Below are 21,447 nucleotides of genomic sequence, written 5' to 3'. Positions count from 1 at the left end.
TCCTGCAAGACGAAGGCATTGATGCTATGGACTGGCCCGCCCGCTCCCCAGACCTGAATCCAATTGAGACCATCTGGGACATCATGTCTCGCTCTATCCACCAACGACACATTGCACCACAGACTGTCCAGGAGTTGGCAGATGCTTTAGTCTAGGTCTGGGAGGAGATCCCTCAGGAGACCATCCGCCTCATCAGGAGCATGCACAGGCGTTGTAGGGAGGTCATACAGGCACGTGGAGGCCACACACACTACTGAGCCTCATTTTGACTTGTTTTAAGGACATTACATCAAAGTTGGATCAGCCTGTAGTGTGTTTTTCCACTTTAATTTTGAGTGTGACTCCAAATCCAGACCTCCATGGGTTGAAAAATTTGATTTCCATTTTTTTATTTTTGTGTGATTTTGTTGTCAGCACATTCAACTATGTAAAGAACAAAGTATTTCAGATGAATATTTAATTAACTCAGATCTAGGATGTGTTATTTTTGTGTTCCCTTAATTTTTTTGAGCAGTGTATATATATATATACACACAGAGACAGATGGAGCAGATACCACGTCACGGTGCCATAATTAAAAGTTACTTGATATAATATAAATATACAGTAGTGTGCAAAAAATTTAGGCATTTTAACACTTTTATTTTTGAAAGCATTCTAACTTTGCTGCATTTTTCAGCCTAAAACTTTTGCACTCTGTGTCTCAGATATCAATGTTTTCTTAATTATTATTTTTTCATTGCAGGTATACCATTTCCCATCATCGTGGCATGGGCAATTGGCAAGCTCTACTATGATAATGAAAAGTAAGAATCAGCTATTGGGAGGAGCAGGGAGGTATACAGGATAGATATGGAGAAGAGTGAAATAAATATTTTTATTAGCTGACCTTATGTGCAGTGGCGTCGCTACAGGGGGGCAAGGGGGGGCAATTGCCCCCCCACGTCATTCCTTGCCGCCCTGGGTGCCCCCCCGATTCGCTGAATCGCTAACGCTAATTAGTAATCGCTGCTGCTGCGCCGGCCGCCCGCACTACTGACTCAGTGTCAGTGATTAAAGTTAAAGTACACACTACACAGAGAACACACAGATACATACAGTTAGTCTATGAGAGTCACATGACAGATGGGGGTGGGGGCGGCGTTCATACCCAGCGGACTCGCGGAGGCAGAGCGTGCAGGGCGGGCGCAGGCTGGGAGTGTGGCAGCCGCAGAGACGAGTTGACGACTTGACGTCACGGTCGTCAACACGTAAAGTTGCGCTGCTGCGTACCTGCCCGCCCGCACGAACAGACTTTGCAAATTGCTGCCAGTGAGTGCCTTCATGTTCTCTCTGCTCCTGCGAGCTGCGTCACTCTGCTAGCTAGTCTAGTGACAGTGTGAGCCAGCGGCTGTCTGAGCCTGACCTGTCTACAGGTGCCCACACTGTCTAGGGCTAGGCGCAAGCTTGGACTGTCAGGAGAGGAGGACAGGAGACAGGAGTGGACTCAGTCGACTGTGTCTGTGGCTGCTGTGGCATTGCAACTTCCCAACTCTGCCTGGCCTTAGAGAAAAGAAAACAAAGTAAGAAAGTTTAAAAAAAAAGTATGTACCCCTATACCCCCACTACCTGGCCTCATGGCCTGCCCTCCCTCCTGCTTGGTTTGTGCCCAGCCCCTCCTCAACCTGTCCCTGATACGGTTACCCCTATAACTTAGGGTATCATGGTACATTATACAGGGGTAATATAACTAAGGACCCCTGTATAATGTCCCCACTCCCCTGATAGCACTGAGTCCTCCTCAGTTATATTACCCTTGTATAATGTACCCTGATACCCCCTAGTTATAATATTACCCATAATGTCCCCTGACTGATACCCCTCAGTTATATAACTGAGGGTAATCAGGGTACATTATACAGGGGGTAATATAACCAAGGGGTATCAGGGTACATTATTATACATGGGTAATATAACTCAGGAGGCCTATCAGGCATTATATGGTTGCAATATAGCTTACATTACCCCTGTATAATGTCCCATGATAGCCCTCCTCAGTTATATTACATTTACCCTTGTATAATGTACCCTGATACCCCTCAGTTATATTACCCCTGTGTAATGTACCCTGATATCCCTTAGTTATATAATATAACTAAGGGGTATCAGGGTGCATTATACAGGGGTAACCTAACTGAGGAGTGCTATCCTATCAGGGACGTAATACAGGGGTAATGTAAGCTATATGACCCCTTTATAATGTCTGATAGCCCTCATCAGTTATATTACCCTTGTATAATGTACCCTGATACCCCTCAGTTATATTACCCCTGTTTAATGTACCCTGATATCCCTTAGTTATATAATATAACTAAGGGGTATCAAGGTACATTATTATACAGGGGTAATATAACTCAGGAGGCCTATCAGGCATTATACGGTTGCAATATAGCTTACATTACCCCTGTATAATGTCCCATGATAGTCCTCCTCAGTTATATTACCCTTGTATAATGTACCCTGATACCCCTCAGTTATATTACCCCTGTGTAATGTACCCTGATATCCCTTAGTTATATAATATAACTAAGGGGTATCAGGGTGCATTATACAGGGGTAACATAACTAAGGAGTTCTATCCTATCAGGGAGGTAATACAGGGGTAATGTAAGCTATATTACCCCTTTATAATGTCTGATAGCCCTCCTCAGTTATATTACACCCAATGTACCCTGATACCCCTTAATTATATTACCCCGGCGTCAGGGGCGTAGCTGCAGGGGAAGCGGCTGCTTTAGTATTTTTCAGTAGTATGATTAGCTAGTGAAAATTATTAGTGCTCCCCCCCCCATTTTTGACTGTGTATCTTCTGTGCCCCCCAATATATTGATCCTAGAGTCGCCACTGCTTATGTGTGACATAACTTGCATGTGAAATGAGAACAGCAGTTAATTTTATATATATATATATATATATATATATATACATATATGGGAAATGTATTTGTTCTGTATAGTTAGGAGGATATCCTTATATTCACTGCACAACTTTGTTCAATCAATAATGCAGGCACATATAACAAACTTTGTAATATATTTTATAAAGGGACAAATGTCTTGTTCTACAGTTATCAAAAATTGCTTTGTAATAAATCAATATAGTTAAAACCAAGCACTTAAAATCTGATTATACAGTCCTGATCAAAAGTTTAAGACCACTTGAAAAATGGCAAAAAATCATATTTAGCATGTCTGGATCTTAACAAGGTTCCAAGTAGAGCTTCAACATGCAACAAGAAGAAATGAGAGTGGGACAAAACATTTTTTGAGCATTCAATTTAATGAAAACAACGAATAAACGGAAACCGGCTGTTTTTCAGCTGATCAAAATTTTAGAACCACATGCCTTTAAAAGGCCAAATCTGTGCAAAGATGTGGATTAATTGTCATTTTCTGTCAGGTAGTCACACGTTGTGATGGCAAAGGCAAAAAAACTCTCCCTTTTTGAACGTGGTCGGGTTGTTGAACTGCAGGGTCTCTCACAGCGCGCCATCGCTGATGAGGTGGGACGCAGTAAGACAGTCATTTAGAATTTCTTAAATAATCCTGAGGGTTATGGAACAAAAAAGTCAAGTGGAAGACCCCAAAAAAATTCATCAGCACTGAGGCGGAGGATCCAATTGGCTGTCCGTCAAGACACTGGACGATCCTCGACCCAAATTAAGGCCCTTACTGGTGCTGACTGCAGCCCCATAACCAGCAGACGGCATCTGAGACTGAAGGGCTTCAAAAACAAAAAAAGTCTTTAAAGACCTCGTCTCCTTGAACGCCACAGAACTGCTCGTTTGGACTTTGCAAGAGAGCACCAAACATGGGACATTCAAAGGTGGAAGAAAGTTTTATTCTCTGATTTAACCTTGATGGTCCTGATGGTTTCCAACGTTACTGGAATGACAAGCAGATCCCACCTGAGATTTTTATGGCGCCACAGTGGAGGGGGCGCCATAATGGTCTGGGGTGCTTTTTCCTTCAGTGGAACAATGGAGCTTCAGGAAGTGCAGGGGCGTCAAATGGCCGCTGGCTATGTCCAGATGTTGCAGAAAGCATTCCTCATGACTGAGGGCCCTCGCCTGTTTGGTAACGACTGGGTTTTTCAACAGGACAACGCTACAGTACACAATGCCCGCAGGACAAGCGACTTCTTCCAGGAGAATAACATCACTCTTTTGGCACATCCTGTGTGATCCCCTGATCTAAATCCAATTGAGAACCTTTGGGGATGGATGGCAAGGGAAGTTTACAAAAATGGACAACAGTTCCAGACAGTAGAGGCCTTTGTGCGGCCGTCTTCACCACTTGGAGAAATGTTCCCACTCACCTCATGGAAACGCTTGCATCAATCATGCCGAAATTTTTGAAGTGATAAACAATAACGGCGGAGCTACTCATTACTGAGTTCATGTTTGGAAGTTGGATTTCTGTTTTGGGGCGGTTTTTTTTTTTTTGGAGGTGTGGTCCTAAACTTTTGATCAGCTGAAAAACAGCCTGTTTCAGTTTATTCGTTGTTTTCATTAAATTGAATGCTCAAAAAATGTTTTGTCTCACTCCCATTTCTTCTTGTTGCAAGTTGAAGCTCTACTTGGAACCTTGTTAAGATCCAGCCAAGTTAAATATGATTTTTTGCCATTTTTCAAGTGGCCTTAAACTTTTGATCAGGACTGTATCATCCCATAGATGGAGAGGAACAAGTATAAGTGCAAATAGTAGTAAAGACAGATACAACAAAGACATTATTCAGCAAATTTAAAGGGGTTGTCCGGGTTCAGAGCTGAACCCGGACATACCCTTATTTTCACCCAGGCAGCCCCCCTGAGGCTAGCATCGAAGCATCTCATGCTCCGATGCGCTCCCTTGCCCTGCGCTAAATCGCGCAGGGCACGGGCTCTTTTGTTTTCAATAACACACTGCCGGGCGGTAACTTCCGCCCGGCAGTGTGTTCGGTGACGTCACCGGCTCTGAGGGGCGGGCTTTATCTCTGCCCTAGCCATTTTACTGGCTAGGGCAGAGCTAAATCCCGCCCATCAGTGTTGGTGACATCACCGGGGTTCCTGGCAGCCCCATGGAGAGCCCCAGTACGTCACCGGATCTCCAAAAAATGCTTTTGCCCTGCGCAATTTAGCGCAGGGCAAAGGAGAGCATCAGAGCATGAACTGCTCCGATGCTCATGTCAGGGGGGCTGCCGGGGTAAAAATGGAGGGATGTCCGGGTTCAGCTCTGAACCTGGACAACCCCTTTAACTTATAATAGTGTTATATCTCACCTTAAGTGTTTTATTCAGATTATTGCATCAGTAATTCAGTATAATGTCCTATGTGGTGCTTCTAAATGAAAGTTAGAAAGAGGAATTTGCTGTCTATGTGTATTCTGTGGGAAGACATGATGAGCAGCTAGTTGCCACCCATTAGCGCAGAGACAACTGGGAGTTATAAATTTAGCATGCAAAGGAGAAATCTGCTAAAAATGCCAGATACAAGTTACACTGGCTAGATATAGTGCCATCACTTAAACATATGGCAGCTTATTCTGAAAAGTAATCTGAAACAACATTTATACTCTAAACTGACCTAGTCTAATGCTGCTACCATTCCCTAGACAGGTCAAAGTGCCATCGCTGCCGTGCACCATGCTGCTTTTACCAATATACAGTAACTATTGAGGATTCTATATTGCTTATTGGGTTTTTTGTGTAAAATAGTAGTAACATATTACACACTTGTGTTCATTAATCTGTAGGTGCTGGTTCGGGAAAAAGGCCGGAGTGTACACAGATTTTATCTACCAAGGACCTGTCATCCTTGTGCTTCTGGTAAGGACATAAGCTGCTGTCAGTTTTGAGCTGGCATAGACAAACAGCCATCTATTATTCATTTGGCATGTCTAGCAAATAGCTATAATGCATTCAGGTGTGTACTAAGAAATGACTAAACCCAAAACATTGAATATCTGTCAGTCTAAATTTGTTCAGGCAGTCTGAGCCACCAGGATCTACTCATTCATTGATATCATTTTGCACTATTATAAAATGAGAATGCAAACTATCCCATCCTCAGTTATATATGCATTAGTATTTTCTCCTGACTATGGACACCTTTGGATCTCATTTCTCTAATGAAATCAGTGCTAAAAAAATCATCTTATAATTGTTTTTTTTATTTTTTTTTATTCCATTTGTCTTCTGAAGCCTGTGTGTACAGTATGCTCATACGTTGCAGGTAGAGATGGCCTTGCGGTTCGCCCGGTGGTCGTTTCGCGGCAAACTTTGCGTGTTCGCGATTCGCCGAACATGCGAACATATGGAGAAATTCGCGCCCGCCATATTCTTTTACATTGTGAAGAACTTTGACCCATGACACATCCATCAGGTGGTACAGGACAGCCAATTGAGACATTTCAGCACATGGACGTACCCCCTACCTTATAAATAAACCTGATCTGGCCGCCATTTTACATTCAGTCTTTTGCCAGTGTAGGGAGAGGTTGCTGTGTGGAGCAGGCACAGGTTGTTAGGGACACCAAACGCTAGCTAATAGGGCCACAAAAGTCATTTTAGGTGTGCTATCGATAGGTGTGATACACAGAGGGGTACGATATACTTATAATATACTTTTATAATGAGTCAAAAACACATAGATCTATATAGTGATCACCTGGAAGTCAGGGGGCTAGGGGCTTACTAAGGGCATTTTAATATAGTGCCGGCGTTGTCCGCAAAACACTTACGGACGTGTAAATGGACCCTCATAGTAAAATTATTAAAGGTTACGTTTTATCTTTATGTATATTCTAATGGATTGCCTTCCTTGTACAATGTTATAATATACTTACTATGTTAGAAAGTATATTATAGTGCATTTGTATTGTGCGGCAGTTGTGTGCGGTTCTGCTGCGATACTGCAGGTATATAGAGGGACAAGCGTCATTGGAACAAATAATTTCTACTGGTGTGATATACCAGTCGTCCCCCAAAAAAACAGATTGAAGCAGGGTGTTATATACCAATATACTTTCTTTATAGTGCATTTCGGTACTGTATAGTGCATTTGCGCATGCGCGTATGCAAAAATTGAATTGACGATATTTCGCATTGAAAACAAAAATTAATGAAGATCGCAAATTCGAATAATACATCTGGTATGTCACTGTCCATGTTGTGGGATTATTTGTGCACTTCTAGTAATTATTTCTTGGCTGCAAATATGAGCTGAAGGTTTTTCAGGTTCGCTTGCCATTAAAATGAATGGGACCCGCCGCGAACTTGCAGTTTGCGAACATTTGATCGTGTTCACGCGATCGCGTTCGCGAACCGTCCCGGCAGATGTTCGTCCATCACTAGTTGCAGGCTGCTCAGTCCCATTCAGTGTGAAATTCATCAGACAAGCTCACTGACATCTCGGTCTGTAGCCCTTCTCTCTTTCAGCCCTCTTGAACACAAAGCTGAAATCTTTACAAGTAGTCAAAATAAACCTCAAAAGGCATGTCTGCTTTAAAAGCATTAGAGACCAGAGAGAGGGGCTGCAGGCCAAGTTTGTCTGATGGATTTCACACATGAAAAAAATGTCCTATTGCTTTGAGTGTAATACACTGCAATGAGGAGCTCTGAGTATTTGGACTATTTAAAACATGGGTCGTTAATAAAAACTAATACAAAATGACCATAGCAACTAGAGATGAGCGAATCGAAGCTGACGAAGTGGAATTAGTTTAGAAATTCAGTAAAAATTTTCAACGAATGCGAATTTCCTCGCGCTTCGCAATTTTGCTGAAATGGTGGCTACACATGTGAGGACTGAGGACATGGGGCATGAAACTCTGGGAAGGCGGGATCACCCAGATTGACATGCCTGCATGCAGCCAATCAGCAAGCTTTTAAGCTGTGTGCCCTTAGAAGCCATAACAGCCATGCCTACTAATGGCATGGCTGTGATTGGCTGGTGCATCATGTGACCCAGCCTCTATATATGCTGAATCACATGTAGCACCGCCCATCAGCTCTAAGTAGTGAAGGGACAGAAGGCAGGCAGCTGAAGTGAGGGACAGTGTTAGTGTGATTTTTTTTTGTGGGTGCAATACACCATTTTTGCACCCCTGACACAGAAAGATAATCATAAATCTGGCTGTTAATTCGGTGGGTGAATTTTTTATTTTCTTTGTGTGGGTGCAATGCAACATTGTACTTTGCACCCCTGACAAACATATAATATAGTTAATCCGTCTGTTAGTTAGGTGCCGTCATATACCCATTTATTGCGTGAAGTACACTTGCACTGCATACGTGACAGGGAAATTAATATAGTTAATCCATCTGTTAGGTGCATTTCATATACCCATTTATTGCATGAAGTACACCTGCACTGCATACGTGACAGGGAAATTGATATAGTTAATATGTCTGTTAGTTAGGTGCACGTCATATACCCATTTATTGCGTGAGGTACACCTGCACTGCTTATGTGACAGGGAAATTAATATAGTTAATCTGTCTGTTAGGTGCACGTTATATATCCATTTTTTGTGTGAAGTACACCTGCACTGCATACATGACAGGGAAATTGATATAGTTAATCTGTCTGTTAGTTCAGTGGGTGACCTCAAAGAATGAGGAGAGCATCAAATAAGGGACGTGGCCCTGGTTGTGGTGCTGCTGGTGCTGGTGGAGCTCCTGTTGCAGGGAGAGGGTGTGGTCGATCTGTGCCAGCTACACGACCAAATGAAACACCTTCCTCAGGTGCACGTAGGCGGCAGAAGTTCAGCGTTATTTTGTAGGCCGGAATACGGGTGTATGAATGGTGAGCCCAGAACAAGTAGAGGCAGTAGTAGATTGGATGGCTGACAGTGCCTCCAGTTCCTTCACATTATCTCCTACCCGGTCCTCTGCTGAAAGCGCAGAATTGGCACCTGCAGCCCATGGGCATCTGTCTTTCGCCTCACCCCCTTGCAAATCAGCCAAGCAGTCTGAGCCCCAAGTCATGCAGCAGTCTCTTATGATTTTTGATGACTCTGCTGGCAGGGTTTCTGAGGGCTGTCCACATAGCCCTGCTCCAGAAGTGGAAGAGATAGAGTGCACTGATGCCCAATCACTTATGTTTCAGGATGTGTACATGGGAGGACCACCGCAGCACATCTCTGATGATGACGAAAAACACGTGCTAACTACTGTGGCTTTCTGGAGTATGCAGACTGGCAAGGAGGGCAGGGGTGAAGAGTGGGTGGAAGATGATGTGGAGGATGATGAGGTCCTAGACCCCACATGGAATCAAGGTCATGTGAGTGACGTGTGCAGTTCGGAGGAAGAGGTGGTGGTCACACAGCACTAGCAGCACAGCAAAAGAGGGAGCAGGGTGCAAAAGCAGAGTGACTGTCCCCTAGCCAGCACGCCTGCTACTGCCCACCGCACCCAGGGACTGAGCACACCAAAGCCAGCTCCAAGGAGTTCCCTGGTGTGGCAGTTCTGCAGACAATGTGCTGATGACAAAACGCGAGTGGTTTGCACGCTGTGCAATCAGAGCCTGAAGCGAGGCATAAATGTCCTAAACCTGAGCATGACCAGGCATCTAAATGCAAAGCATGAGCTGCAGTGAAGTAAACACCTCAAAAACCACGAAAGATCTCAGGCTCCTCCTGGTCCCTCTTCTGCTGCAATCTCGGCCTCTTCCTCCCCCTCTGGAGTGACAGTGGCACCTGCCACCCTGCAAACAGAGGATGTTGCAGCAACGCCACCGTGTTCATCACCGTGACCAAGTATCTCCACAATGTCCCATGGAAGCATTCAGCTGTCCATCTCCCAAACACTGGAGACAAAGAGGAAGTACCCCCCTACCCACCCGCGATCCCAGACCCTGAATGCCAGCATTTCAAAATTTCTGGCCTTCGAAATGCTGTCATTCCATCTGGTGGAGACAGAGACTTTTAAAAACCTTATGGCGGTGGCTGTCCCACAGTACGTGATTCCCAGTCACCACTATTTTTCCAGGAGAGCCATCCCCACCCTGCACAACCAAGTGGCGGACAAAATTAGGTGTGCACTGTGCAATGCCATCTGTGGCAAGGTCCACATAACCACCAATATGTGGACCAGTAAGCACGGGCAGGGACGTTATATCTCCCTAACAGCACACTGGGTAAATGCAGTAACGGCTGGGCCTGAGGCGGATAGCAGTTTGGTGCATGTCCTTCCGCCACCGAGTATTGCAGGACATTTCTCTTTGCCTCCTGTTGCCTGCTTCTCCTACTCCGCTTCCTCCTCTACCGACTCCTCATCTGGTCAGCGCAACAACTTCACCACCAACTTCAGCACAGCCAGGGGGAAACGACAGCAGGCTGATTTGAAACTCATCTGTTTGGGGGAAAAAACCCACACCGCGTAGGAGCTGTGGACGGTCATGGAACAACAGACCAATGAGTGGTTGGTGCCACTGAGCCTCAAGTCCGGCCTGGTGGTGTGCGATAATGCGCAAAATCTCGTAGCAGCTCTGTGCCTAGCCAGTTTGACACACATCCCTTGCCTGGCGCATGTGCTGAATTTGGTGGTGCAAAGGTTTCTGAAAAATTACCCCGATATGTAGAGCTGCTGCAGAAAGTGCGGTCTGTCTGTGCACGCTTTCGGCATTCTAACCCTGCTGCTGCTCGCCTGTCTGCTCTGCACCGTAACTCCGGCCTTCTCGCTCACCGCCTCATATGCGATGTGCCCACAAGGTCGAACTCCACCTTGCACATGCTGGAGAGACTGTGCAAGCAGCACCAGGCAATAGTGGAGTTTCAGCTGCAGCACGCACGTTGAGTCGCTCTGCAGAACGGCACCACTTCACCACCAAGAAGTGGGCCTCCATGCGGGACGTGTGTGCCGGGTTGCGTTGTTTCGAGTACTCCACCAACATGGCCACTGCCGATGACGCAGTCCTCAGCATTACTGTCCCACTTCTATGTCTCCTTGAAAAAACGCTTCAGGCAATGATGGAAGAGGATGTGGCACAGGAGGAAGAAGGATAATTTCCACAGTTATCAGGCCAGTCATTCACAAGTGGCTCGGAGGGTGGGTTCCTGCACCAACAGAGGCCCGGTACACAATTGTCCAGCCACGGCACAGTTCTGGAGGTGATGATGATGAGGAGGAACCGTGTTCACAGCAGGGTTGCCCCCAGAGCAGCTCATGGGCATCACTGAAGCATGGCTGGGGGGATACAGAGGACACAGACGATACACTTCCCACAGAGGACAGCTTGTTTTTGCCTCTGGGCAGCCTGACACACATGAGCAACTACATGCTGCAGTACCTGCGCAACTACCGCCGAGTTGCCCACATTCTAACCAGTGCTGATTACTGAGTGGCCACTCTGCTGGATCCCCACTACAAGGACAACGTGCCGTCCTTAATTCCGTCACTGGAGCGTGATCGGAAGATGCGCGAGTACAAGTGCACTCTGGTAGACACGCTGCTGATAGCATTCCCACCTGACACCGGGGGCTCAGTGGAAGCACAAGGCGAAGGCAGAGGAGGAGAAAGAAGTCGCCAACACAGCTGGGGCACCGCCAGCAACTCAAAGGGAGGGTTAGCATGGCCAAAATGTGGAAAAGCTTTGTCAGCAGGCCACAACAACCAGCACCACCAGCTGATATGGAATGTCTTAGCAGGAGGCAGCATTTCAGCAATATGGTGGAGCAGTATGTGTGCACATGCCTACACGTACTGACTGATGGGTCTGCCCAATTCGACTTCTGGGTCTCTAAATTGGGCACATGGCCTGAGCTTGCCCTTTACATCTTGGAGGTGCTGGCCTGCCCTGCGGCTGGTGTATTGTCCAAACGTGTGTTCAGCATGACAGGGGGGTGATCACAGACAAGCGCAGCCGCCTGTCCACAGCCAATGTGGACAAGCTCATGTTCATTAAAATGAACCAGGTATGGATCCCACAGGACTTGTCCGTACCTTGTGTAGAATAGACAAGTATACCGCGCCCCCCAGCCATTCCTATACTCCAGCGCACTTTCTCTTTGTTTTCTTTTTTATATTTCCCAATGTTTTGGGGTCTTCCCAAATTTATAAAAAATAGAAATTTTTTAAAAAAATACAAAAATAGTGTTGACTACCTCCTCCTCCTCCACTATCGCTTCCACCTCCACCACCACGTCCACCGCCTCCCCAACCTCCTACTCCACTTTGACCTCCGCCTCCTAGTTGAAGATCATTATTTTTAACTTTTTTTTTTATTCTATGTTATTTTAATTAATTTCCCTATCCACATTTGTTTGCAGGGCAATTGTCCTGCTCTTACCCCTATTTTGCTTCCTCTTGCAGCCTTCTAGCCCTTTCTATGAGGGTATACAGTACAGACCAAAAGTTTGGACACACCTTCTCATTCAAAGAGTTTTCTTTATTTTCATGACTATGAAGGCATCAAAACTATGAATTAACACATGTGGAATTATATACATAACAAACAAGTGTAAAACAACTGAAAATATGTCATATTCTAGGTTCTTCAAATTAGCCACCTTTTGCTTTGATTACTGCTTTGCACACTCTTGGCATTCTCTTCATGAGCTTCAAGAGGTAGTCCCCTGAAATGGTCTTCCAACAGTCTTGAAGGAGTTCCCAGAGATGCTTAGCACTTGTTGGCCCTTTTGCCTTCACTCTGCGGTCCAGCTCACCCCAAACCATCTCGATTGGGTTCAGGTCCGGTGACTGTAGAGGCCAGGTCATCTGGCGCAGCACCCCATCACTCTCCTTCATGGTCAAATAGCCCTTACTTTCAAAGTTTTCCCAATTTTTCGGCTGACTGACTGACCTTTATTTCTTAAAGTAATGATGGCCACTCGTTTTTCTTTACTTAGCTGCTTTTTTCTTGCCATAATACAAATTTTAACAGTCTATTCAGTAGGACTATCAGCTGGGTATCCACCTGACTTCTCCTCAACGCAACTGATGGTCCCAACCCCATTTATAAGGCAAGAAATCCCACTTATTAAACCTGACAGTGAACACCTGTGAAGTGAAAACCATTTCAGGGGACTACCTCTTGAAGCTCATCAAGAGAATGCCAAGAGTGTGCAAAGCAGTAATCAAAGCAAAAGGTGGCTACTTTGAAGAACATAGAAGATGACATATTTTCAGTTGTTTCACACTTGTTTGTTATGCACATGTGTTAATTCATAGTTTTGATGCCTTCAGTGTGAATCTACAATTTTCATAGTCATGAAAATAAAGAAAACTCTTTGAATGAGAAGGTGTGTCCAAACTTTTGGTCTGTACTGTATATTGAGGCTGGGTCACAGGTGACATCTCCCCTTGCTGTTATATAGGCTGTCATGGTCATACAGATACTTGATATCCTCCTGTGGTATGTCATTCCAAATTCCTTAAACTTGGACTTGTAGTTAGAGCTTTTCATGGGAGATCCATCCAGTCCCAGACAATCTCGATGAGAGAGATCTGGCAGTCAAGCTGGCCTGGGGAACTGCTGGATACCCTGAATAGTACATTGTGTTCTGCAGGCATTGTGTGGACTGGCGTTATCTTTTTGGAACACCACGTCTCCTGAGTCAAAATGTCTTGGGCATACTGAAGACTGGTCAATGTTCCCCTTACGAATACCAGATGGGAAAAGCCATTGTAGCTAATTGCGCCCCACACCCTGACACGTGGTATTGGTCCTTTGTGTTTCTACACTATGCAAGATGGCATTAGGCTCCCTTCAGCCTTCCTGTGTACTCTGACATTGCCATCATTAGTACCAAAGCAGAACTTGTTTTCATCAATGAACATAATTGTTTGCCATTCATTCCTCCAGTGGACTCTTACGTGGCACCAGTGCAGGTGCTCTGGATGATGATGAGAGATCAGTTAAAAATATGCTAGTGGATTGCGTGAATGCAGTCCTACTTCAGATATACTTCAGAACCCTCTCAATGTGTAGGAAAGCCCTCCTCTGACCACTCTCAACACCACTGTTGCACTACAGAAACTTCTTGTCCAACTGTTTTCAAGATTTGATGGATGGACCATCCAGCTTCTCAAAGTACCACTATTCAGTCCATTAATGGCACAAATGGTGCAAACACTTTAACAGAACCCAATCAATAGTCCTGTAAGAGAGAAGACAAAAAACTGTGCTGTCAAACAAAAAAACAGCAACATCGACGCCAGGAGAAAAAAAAGTCTGTGACCACTACATGTCACACCCTCCAGCACTGCCATATTGTAAAGTAGGCTTTTTCCCTATGTGTTTTTTTTTTTCATTTTCCAGTAGTGTAGTTACAATGGTCACACACCAAGACTCTAACTGATGTACAGTGATACATTGTATACAGAAAACGGCTAATGTTCTTTTCTTGCAGATAAATTTTATATTTTTATTTAACATTGTGCGGATACTGATGACAAAACTCCGTGCCTCCACCACGTCTGAAACCATCCAGTATAGGTAAGTTAACCCTTTCCGTGATTCTGTTTTGCTTCCGCTTGCTCTATTTCCCCTGAATTAGTTTATTTTTGTCTGACTCACCTACAGGAAAGCAGTCAAGGCAACTCTTGTCCTCCTGCCACTTCTGGGAATTACCTACATGCTTTTTTTTGTGACTCCAGGAGAGGATGAAGTCTCAAGAATTGTTTTCATCTATTTTAATTCTTTCTTGCAGTCCTTCCAGGTAATGAGGAAAGATTTTCTGCAGTCACATCACCTATACATTTTTCAGCCATTAGTAGGCATACCTCCCAACATCTAAATCTCAAATATCAAGCCCCAAGCTAGGCTCTACTTCTACTATGCCCAGTAATGCCCCCAAAACAGCTTAGAAATGTATCATTTGAATGCAGATTTGCCTAATTCATGCTCAATGTGTAGGACAGCCCCTGAAATAAAAGTAACCGCTGGCAAGTATGAGTAAGCATAGCTGCACGAATAGTAAGCCACAGTGTCAAAGCTTGAACTTCCAGGGCTCCTGTGCAAAATTTGTTACATGCCCTATCAACCACTGTATCACATGGTTTATATAATACTGTTGACAATTGAGCTGCCAGCGAAGCTATTCAGCCCAATATTGCCCCAGGGTCTAAATGTGACTGGACCTCTTCACCACCAATTGTTACATTCCTGTGGACCACTAATGTGTAGGGTTAGCACAAGCATTCAGGCTGCAGTGCATACTTACGTGGTCAACAGTGCTATATGAAACATCTTGTGGAGGACTTGAGTAAAAAGTGACAAACTATTATTTCTAGTCCATCATTTTTGCAATTGTAATATTTCTTGTTTCATTTATTCTGCAGGGTTTTTTCGTTTCTGTGTTCTACTGCTTCCTAAATAGTGAGGTTGGTATTACTACTCCATTGCAAAAGATTTCCAGCCATGTACAGTGTTGTATAGGGATCAGGTATTCAAGGACTTAGATATTGGTGACCTATCCTCAACATAATCACTCATCAATATCAGATTGGTCAAGGTCTGACACCTGGCACTAGTGTTGAACGAATCGAAGTATACGCAGCGGAATTCAATCCAATGTTTAGGAATTGATTTGCTGCAAAACCGAATTTCCTTGCGTTTCATGGTAACAAATCGATTTTTCCTAAAATAGTGACTGAAAATAATAAAAATTATACTCACCTCATCCACATGATCTAAAAGAGGCCCTCAACTCCGTCTTGATTGAAGAAAACCCGCCAAAGGAGGTGAGCGTGAAGACATTGCAGTGACATCAAATTTTTTAAAACTTCGCTCATTACTACCTGCCACCCCCCTCCCCCCCTTGTTTTGAGCAGCTACCTGCACCAGAAACTATATTTTGTACAAAAGGCACTGTCCATTGTATAGTTTATGGTGCTGGTGTACTGAAACTCATCTCCAAAGGCCCAAAACGGCTGATCAGTCAGGGGGAGGAAGTCAGACCTTCACCATTCTGATATTCATGAAAACGCCTATAATTATAACAAAGGAAAGTGTCTACCTTTTTAGATGCAGGCATAACCAGCATAACCAAAGCAATTATCATAAGGCCAGTTTCACATAGTAATATATTAACATAGTAATATAGCTGCATTGTAGTGAATCTTATCTGTTACAGCTACAGTAACCAGACCCTTCATGGTTTTATTGAATCAAAGATTACCATAAATTTATTTTGAAGGAACCACAAGAGGTCTGGCCGTTGCAGCTGTCATATACTACAATATTTCAATTGTCTTAGAATATGCTATTTTTTTCCTGCACCATTAATACTATTAGTGGTATATATTATACAGATATAACATTAGATATAACATTTTCAACATTGAGTTTTTGTGCATTTTAAAGGGTAACTGTCATTTTTTTAAATTTGCTAGTTTATTAGAGCGAGGCATGTATGCTTGAGTTAGTCTGTTAATGATTGTCAAAAGATCTATAATTACCTTATAATAACAGCTTTCATTAATGTCCCACTGCTCCTTTAAAAGACCGTTGCTATGGCTTGTCTGTCTTACCTTTAGTATGAACAGAAGACAGAGGGGCAGTCCTTCACACTGCATGCCTGCATTAGGCTTCAGAGTGAGGAGGCGTGTCTCCCAGTAATCCAATCTGATTGGCTGGCAGGGAGCTGTTGGCTACAACAAGTGTGTATGGGAAGTGAGGGTAAGCAGTTTTGGCCTCAGAGAACTGGCAGATAAGCCATCTTGAGAAGTTTCTCATATTGGTAAATGTTTAAACAGCCGTAACTAAGGGAAAAACTCAAGGAAAACAGTGGTATGTAAAGAAACTAAAGATTGCTTTATGCATAATGTTGCTGCAGCAGTAACATATGCTAAAATTGATTTTTGTTTTATGAAAACATGGCATTACCCTTTATAGTTAGAAGTTTCCTAGATACACTATATGGACAAAGGTATTGGGACACCTACACAATACAGCTTCAGGAATTTTATGACATCCCATACCAAATCCATAGGTATTAATGTGAAGTTGCCCCCAACAAAATAAAAAAAGTTTTACTTTCTTCTGGGAAAACCACTAGAAACCTTTTATCCAGAAAAACATTTGTGAGGTCAGACATTGATGTTGGAGAGTCCGGCTCGCAATTTCTGTTCTAGTTCATACAAAAAGTGTCCGATGGGGTTGAGGTCAGTGTTGTGTGTGGACAAGTTCTACTACACCAGGGATCAGCAACCTTCGGCACTCCAGCTGCTGTGAAACTACAACTCCCAGCATTCAAACATGGTCGGCTGCTCTGACAACTCACATAGAAGTTAATAGAGCATTCTGGGAGTTGTAGTTTCAGAACATCTGGAGTGCCGGAGGTTGTTGATCCCTGTTCTACACCAAGCTCATTCAACCATGTCTTTATGGTCCTTGCTGCGTGCACTGGGGCACAGTCATGCTGGAACAGAAAATGGTTTTCCCACAAAGTTGGAAGCGTACTTGTCCAAAATATCTTGGTATGTTGAAGCATTAATATTTCCCTTCACTGGAACTTATAAGGAAATCAGGACTTCTGTAAACAAAAGACTATTGTTTCACAGGCAGCAGCGTCTTAAGTGAAGAGTTTATCGAGTATAATGGGTATATTAAACTGCCAGATTTTCTGCTCGATAATCATTAATGAGCGTTCAGATGAACCCTTGTTAGCGATTATCTGGCAGTCTAATACTGTGTGTAAGGCTACAGTAGGTCTACACGACAACATGTGTCGCGCGACAATAAGTACACATAGGGCACAACTACACTGCAACAATTATTATAATGGTAGTCTATGGTGTCGCACTGCGACATGCTACAACTGTGACGCGACAGTCACAGAAAAATCCATCGTGAACGGGTTTTTTGCGACTGTCCTGTCGCAGTGCAACACCATAGACTACCATTATGAAAATTGTTGCGCGACATTGGTGCGACAAAATGTTGCGTGACAAATGTCGTCGTGTAGACCTAGCCTAAATGCCTGATGAATGAGCAAATGCTGAAAGATCTGGATTTGCCGTTGACAGATCGCTCTGTCCTGCATGGGGATGAGCAATGGCATAGCAATCGCTCCTCCCCATGTTGCGGAGGATATTTGCTGAATGTAATAGCAGAGGTGTCCTCTGCTAGCTATCTGCCGATTGACAATCGCTAGCAGCATCAGGGTGTCTAATACAACCTCAAGAGATTTGTAGTAAAAAGAGATTCAAGAGTGAAAATTTAGAACTAAAAATGTGCACGGAGACACACTGTCATGTCTTAATAACTGGCTGCAAAGTGTTGGTTTGGGACATCCCACACACACTGTGGCTGTCTCGAACAGGCAGTAAAGTCTCCCATGGCTGTGTTTAGACAAGCAGTCCTGGGAGTTCCCAAGATATCAGTGAAAACCTCAGGCCCATCAGTGTACTAACTAGTATACATCCAGTTAGCCCCATGCATTGGTAGCTCTTAGGGTTTTCAGTATCATGCTCTGTTTTTTCTCTCTCATGTTTTTGAGGACAGCACAGCAACTTGTATGTTAAACAATTTATGTGGTTGCAAAGGCCCCAGAAAGAGTACTGTACCTATAGGGCCCAAATTAGGAAGGTAAGGGGCCTAGGCCAATGCCTGGAAAATAACCCCATGGCATTATTCCTTCTCCACCAAACTTTACAGTTGGCACAGCTTAGTCAGGCAGGTAATGTTCTCCTGGCATTTGCCAAACCCAGACTCGTTCATCAGACTGTCGGTTAGAGAAGTGTGATTTATCACTCCACAGAACACATTTCCACTGCAATAGAGTCCAGTGGTGGTCTGCTTTACACCACTCTATTAGAAGCTTGGCACTGTGTTTGGTGATGTAAGGCTTGGAAACCCATGTCATGAAGTTCCCAGTGCAAAGTTTTATGTAGATAATGCCATAGGAGGTTTAGGAGCTCTGCAGCAATTGAGTCAGCAGAGCGTTGGCGATTTTTTATTCACAAAGAGCCTCAGCACTCGACAACCCTGCTCTGTAAATTTATGCAGTCTGCACTTCGTGGCTGCACTTTCAAATAATACTACTCACTGTTGATCATGGCATACAGAATACATTTCACTTACTGACTTGTTGCAATGGTGGCATCCTAATTCAGTACCACAGTCTAATTTAGAATGACCCATTGTTTCACAAATGTTTGTGAAGGCAGAGTGTATGGCTATGTACTGGATTCTATACACCTGTAGTAATGGTAGGTGTGTTCCAATTTTTTTGTTTATATAGTGTACATTCTGTAGATTTTTCCTGTGATCTTAACATCTAGCTTATCTGGGACCCCTTGAAAAAATTTTTTTTTTTCCTGTTGTCCTTTTGGCTCAAGGTCAGGAGGCCCAAGACGTAAAACTTTTGACTCTTTGGAGCAGTCCTCCTTGGTGTACGTTCCCTTCCCATAAAAATACATTTAAAGTCTTTATTTTGTGTATCTCTATTCTATACTTAATATTGTACAATTTTGTGATGATGCGTTTTTTTCCCTAGGTACGTTCTGCAGTCAGAAAACGTTGGCATCGCTGGCAAGACAAACACTCAATCCGTGCCCGAGTAGCCAGAGCAATGTCCATTCCCACCTCACCCACACGTGTCAGCTTCCATAGCATCAAACAATCTTCTGCAATCTGACCCACATTATTGAAGAATGGTGCAGTTAGCCCCTCTGAAGCTTCCCAACATTGAAACAGGAAGGTGCAGAGGTTTGAGTCTCCTGCATGGTCAATATAGTGAACAGAACCATGAAGGCCATATTCCATGTGTCCAATGAGTTTTACCTTGACAATCAAAAGAGGGGGAAAGGAGCAAAGAGTACCCTAACCCTTAGTGCAATATTGGTACTGCTAGGTATGAGGAAACTAGGACTACTCAAGCAGATAAACTCATAGACTGAACATTGCCCACAGCACAATCCATTAACTTTTCTGATATATCACCAGCCACAACCAAATGATTGCTGAGTAACCTGTATCCAGACTGTACAGCCAGTCCTCCGTGCCTCGCAGTGGAAAAAGACCAGCATCAGGCTTAGCCATTGCACGATAATTTTCATGCCTCTTTTCCTGTCCTTTACTAAGTTGCTACAATATATGAGCACAAAATGTAATCTGAGTGTACTGGGCAGAAAAAAATAATATTCAGGTTGTATAGGGTGCCATATGATTGTTTACCATGGGACCAAATCCATTGACTGAATCTCGGTAAAAGTTTCCATTGGAGGTGGATGGGGTGAACCAAAAAGGCAATGCAGTCCTGCTTTGGGCAAACGTTAAAACAATGACTTCAGAATATTATTCAGAGAGTAAAATTCAATTATTTGAAATTTTATTCCAATTATTGTATTCTTATTCATGTTGAAAATAACTTGCGAGATGAAGTGTCTGTACCTGGCTAAGCATCTGCTTCATAGTTTCAATATACAGGTGTCTTACAGGACAGAGCCTATAAAAAGCTATGTTTGTATGTAAAGCTCTTCATTCAAAATGATGGAAAAGAGATATATAGTATATTCTGCAGCAGCTTTGTACAAAAGAGATTCTATAAGTGAATGTTCTAATGATGGACCTATATAGTTCCTGACTGGGTCAGGGAAAAAAGTGCCACTGTGGACTGGATCTGCAACTCAAGACATTACATATTATAATATTTTTTACTGCACAAATATAAAGTGTTATAGTGTTGCACTACAATCAGAAAATGTCTTTATATTAAGTCCTCACAGTATACAAATAAACCCTTAAAATTGTGATGAACATTGTCAAGTTATATGTGCAGAAGATGTTTGCACATGCGGCTGCTTCTCTAACAAGAAGTCTGTCTTTCAGAAGTAATTCTTATGGAGTGGACTGTGTCAAGCTACTATAATATATCAAAATATATAACTATTTCAGTGATTTGTGTGTGTTTCCTTTCTGATATTCCTTCACCATTTGCTGCATTACATCACAGGTTGGATCATCTGTGAACTCCCATCATCCCCAAAAGTTGTATGAGAAGCATAGATTCCATAAAAAATGGTGCCCAGACACCAATTTTTAATTTTTTGTGTGTTAAACAGCTAACATTGATATAAAAAGATAAGTAATACCTTTCCAATCCACGTTCACGTTATTTTTATGCTTCCGGGACCCACACTGAAGGTCAAGTGACTGCTGCAGCTAATCACTGACTGTAGCGGTGACCTATTAGCTCACCTGAGTTCACTGATGTGGCCAGTGATTGGCTATAGTGATCACATTTCTGTGACAATATGTCATCACTGGAGGGCTAGTGGGTGCAGAGAAACTTCGAAACAGGAGTGATGGTGATAGAAGGTTAAAAGTAAGATGAGTATTACTTATTTTTATTTTAAACCATTAGATTATGTTTTTCAAAAAGCTTCAGTGGCAGGATGACCCCTTTAAGTTTGTGTGCAATTAGCTCCCCCTAGTGGTGGCTAACAATCAAAATTGTATTATTTTTCAAGTCAAAAAAACAA

General features: G+C 43.4%; 1 protein-coding gene across 1 annotated transcript in view; it reads left to right on the top strand.

The window, feature by feature from the left end:
* LOC121005655 (corticotropin-releasing factor receptor 1) overlaps positions 1 to 20,815 on the top strand; it is a 197,449-nt gene extending 176,634 nt beyond the window's left edge. The window contains exons 7-12 of the mRNA XM_040438428.1: positions 746 to 806; positions 5,772 to 5,844; positions 14,370 to 14,455; positions 14,543 to 14,678; positions 15,301 to 15,342; positions 19,461 to 20,815. Coding sequence (XP_040294362.1) covers positions 746 to 806; positions 5,772 to 5,844; positions 14,370 to 14,455; positions 14,543 to 14,678; positions 15,301 to 15,342; positions 19,461 to 19,601 — 539 coding nt within the window. The 3' untranslated portion in view covers positions 19,602 to 20,815. The remainder of the gene's footprint in view (positions 1 to 745; positions 807 to 5,771; positions 5,845 to 14,369; positions 14,456 to 14,542; positions 14,679 to 15,300; positions 15,343 to 19,460) is intronic.
* The last annotated feature ends 632 nt before the right edge of the window (positions 20,816 to 21,447 follow it).

Source organism: Bufo bufo, chromosome 6, assembly GCF_905171765.1.
Source record: "Bufo bufo chromosome 6, aBufBuf1.1, whole genome shotgun sequence".
Classification (NCBI taxonomy): Eukaryota; Metazoa; Chordata; class Amphibia; order Anura; family Bufonidae; genus Bufo; species Bufo bufo.
Note: the sequence above shows the minus strand (reverse complement) of the source record. Positions and strands in the feature narration are given on the sequence as shown.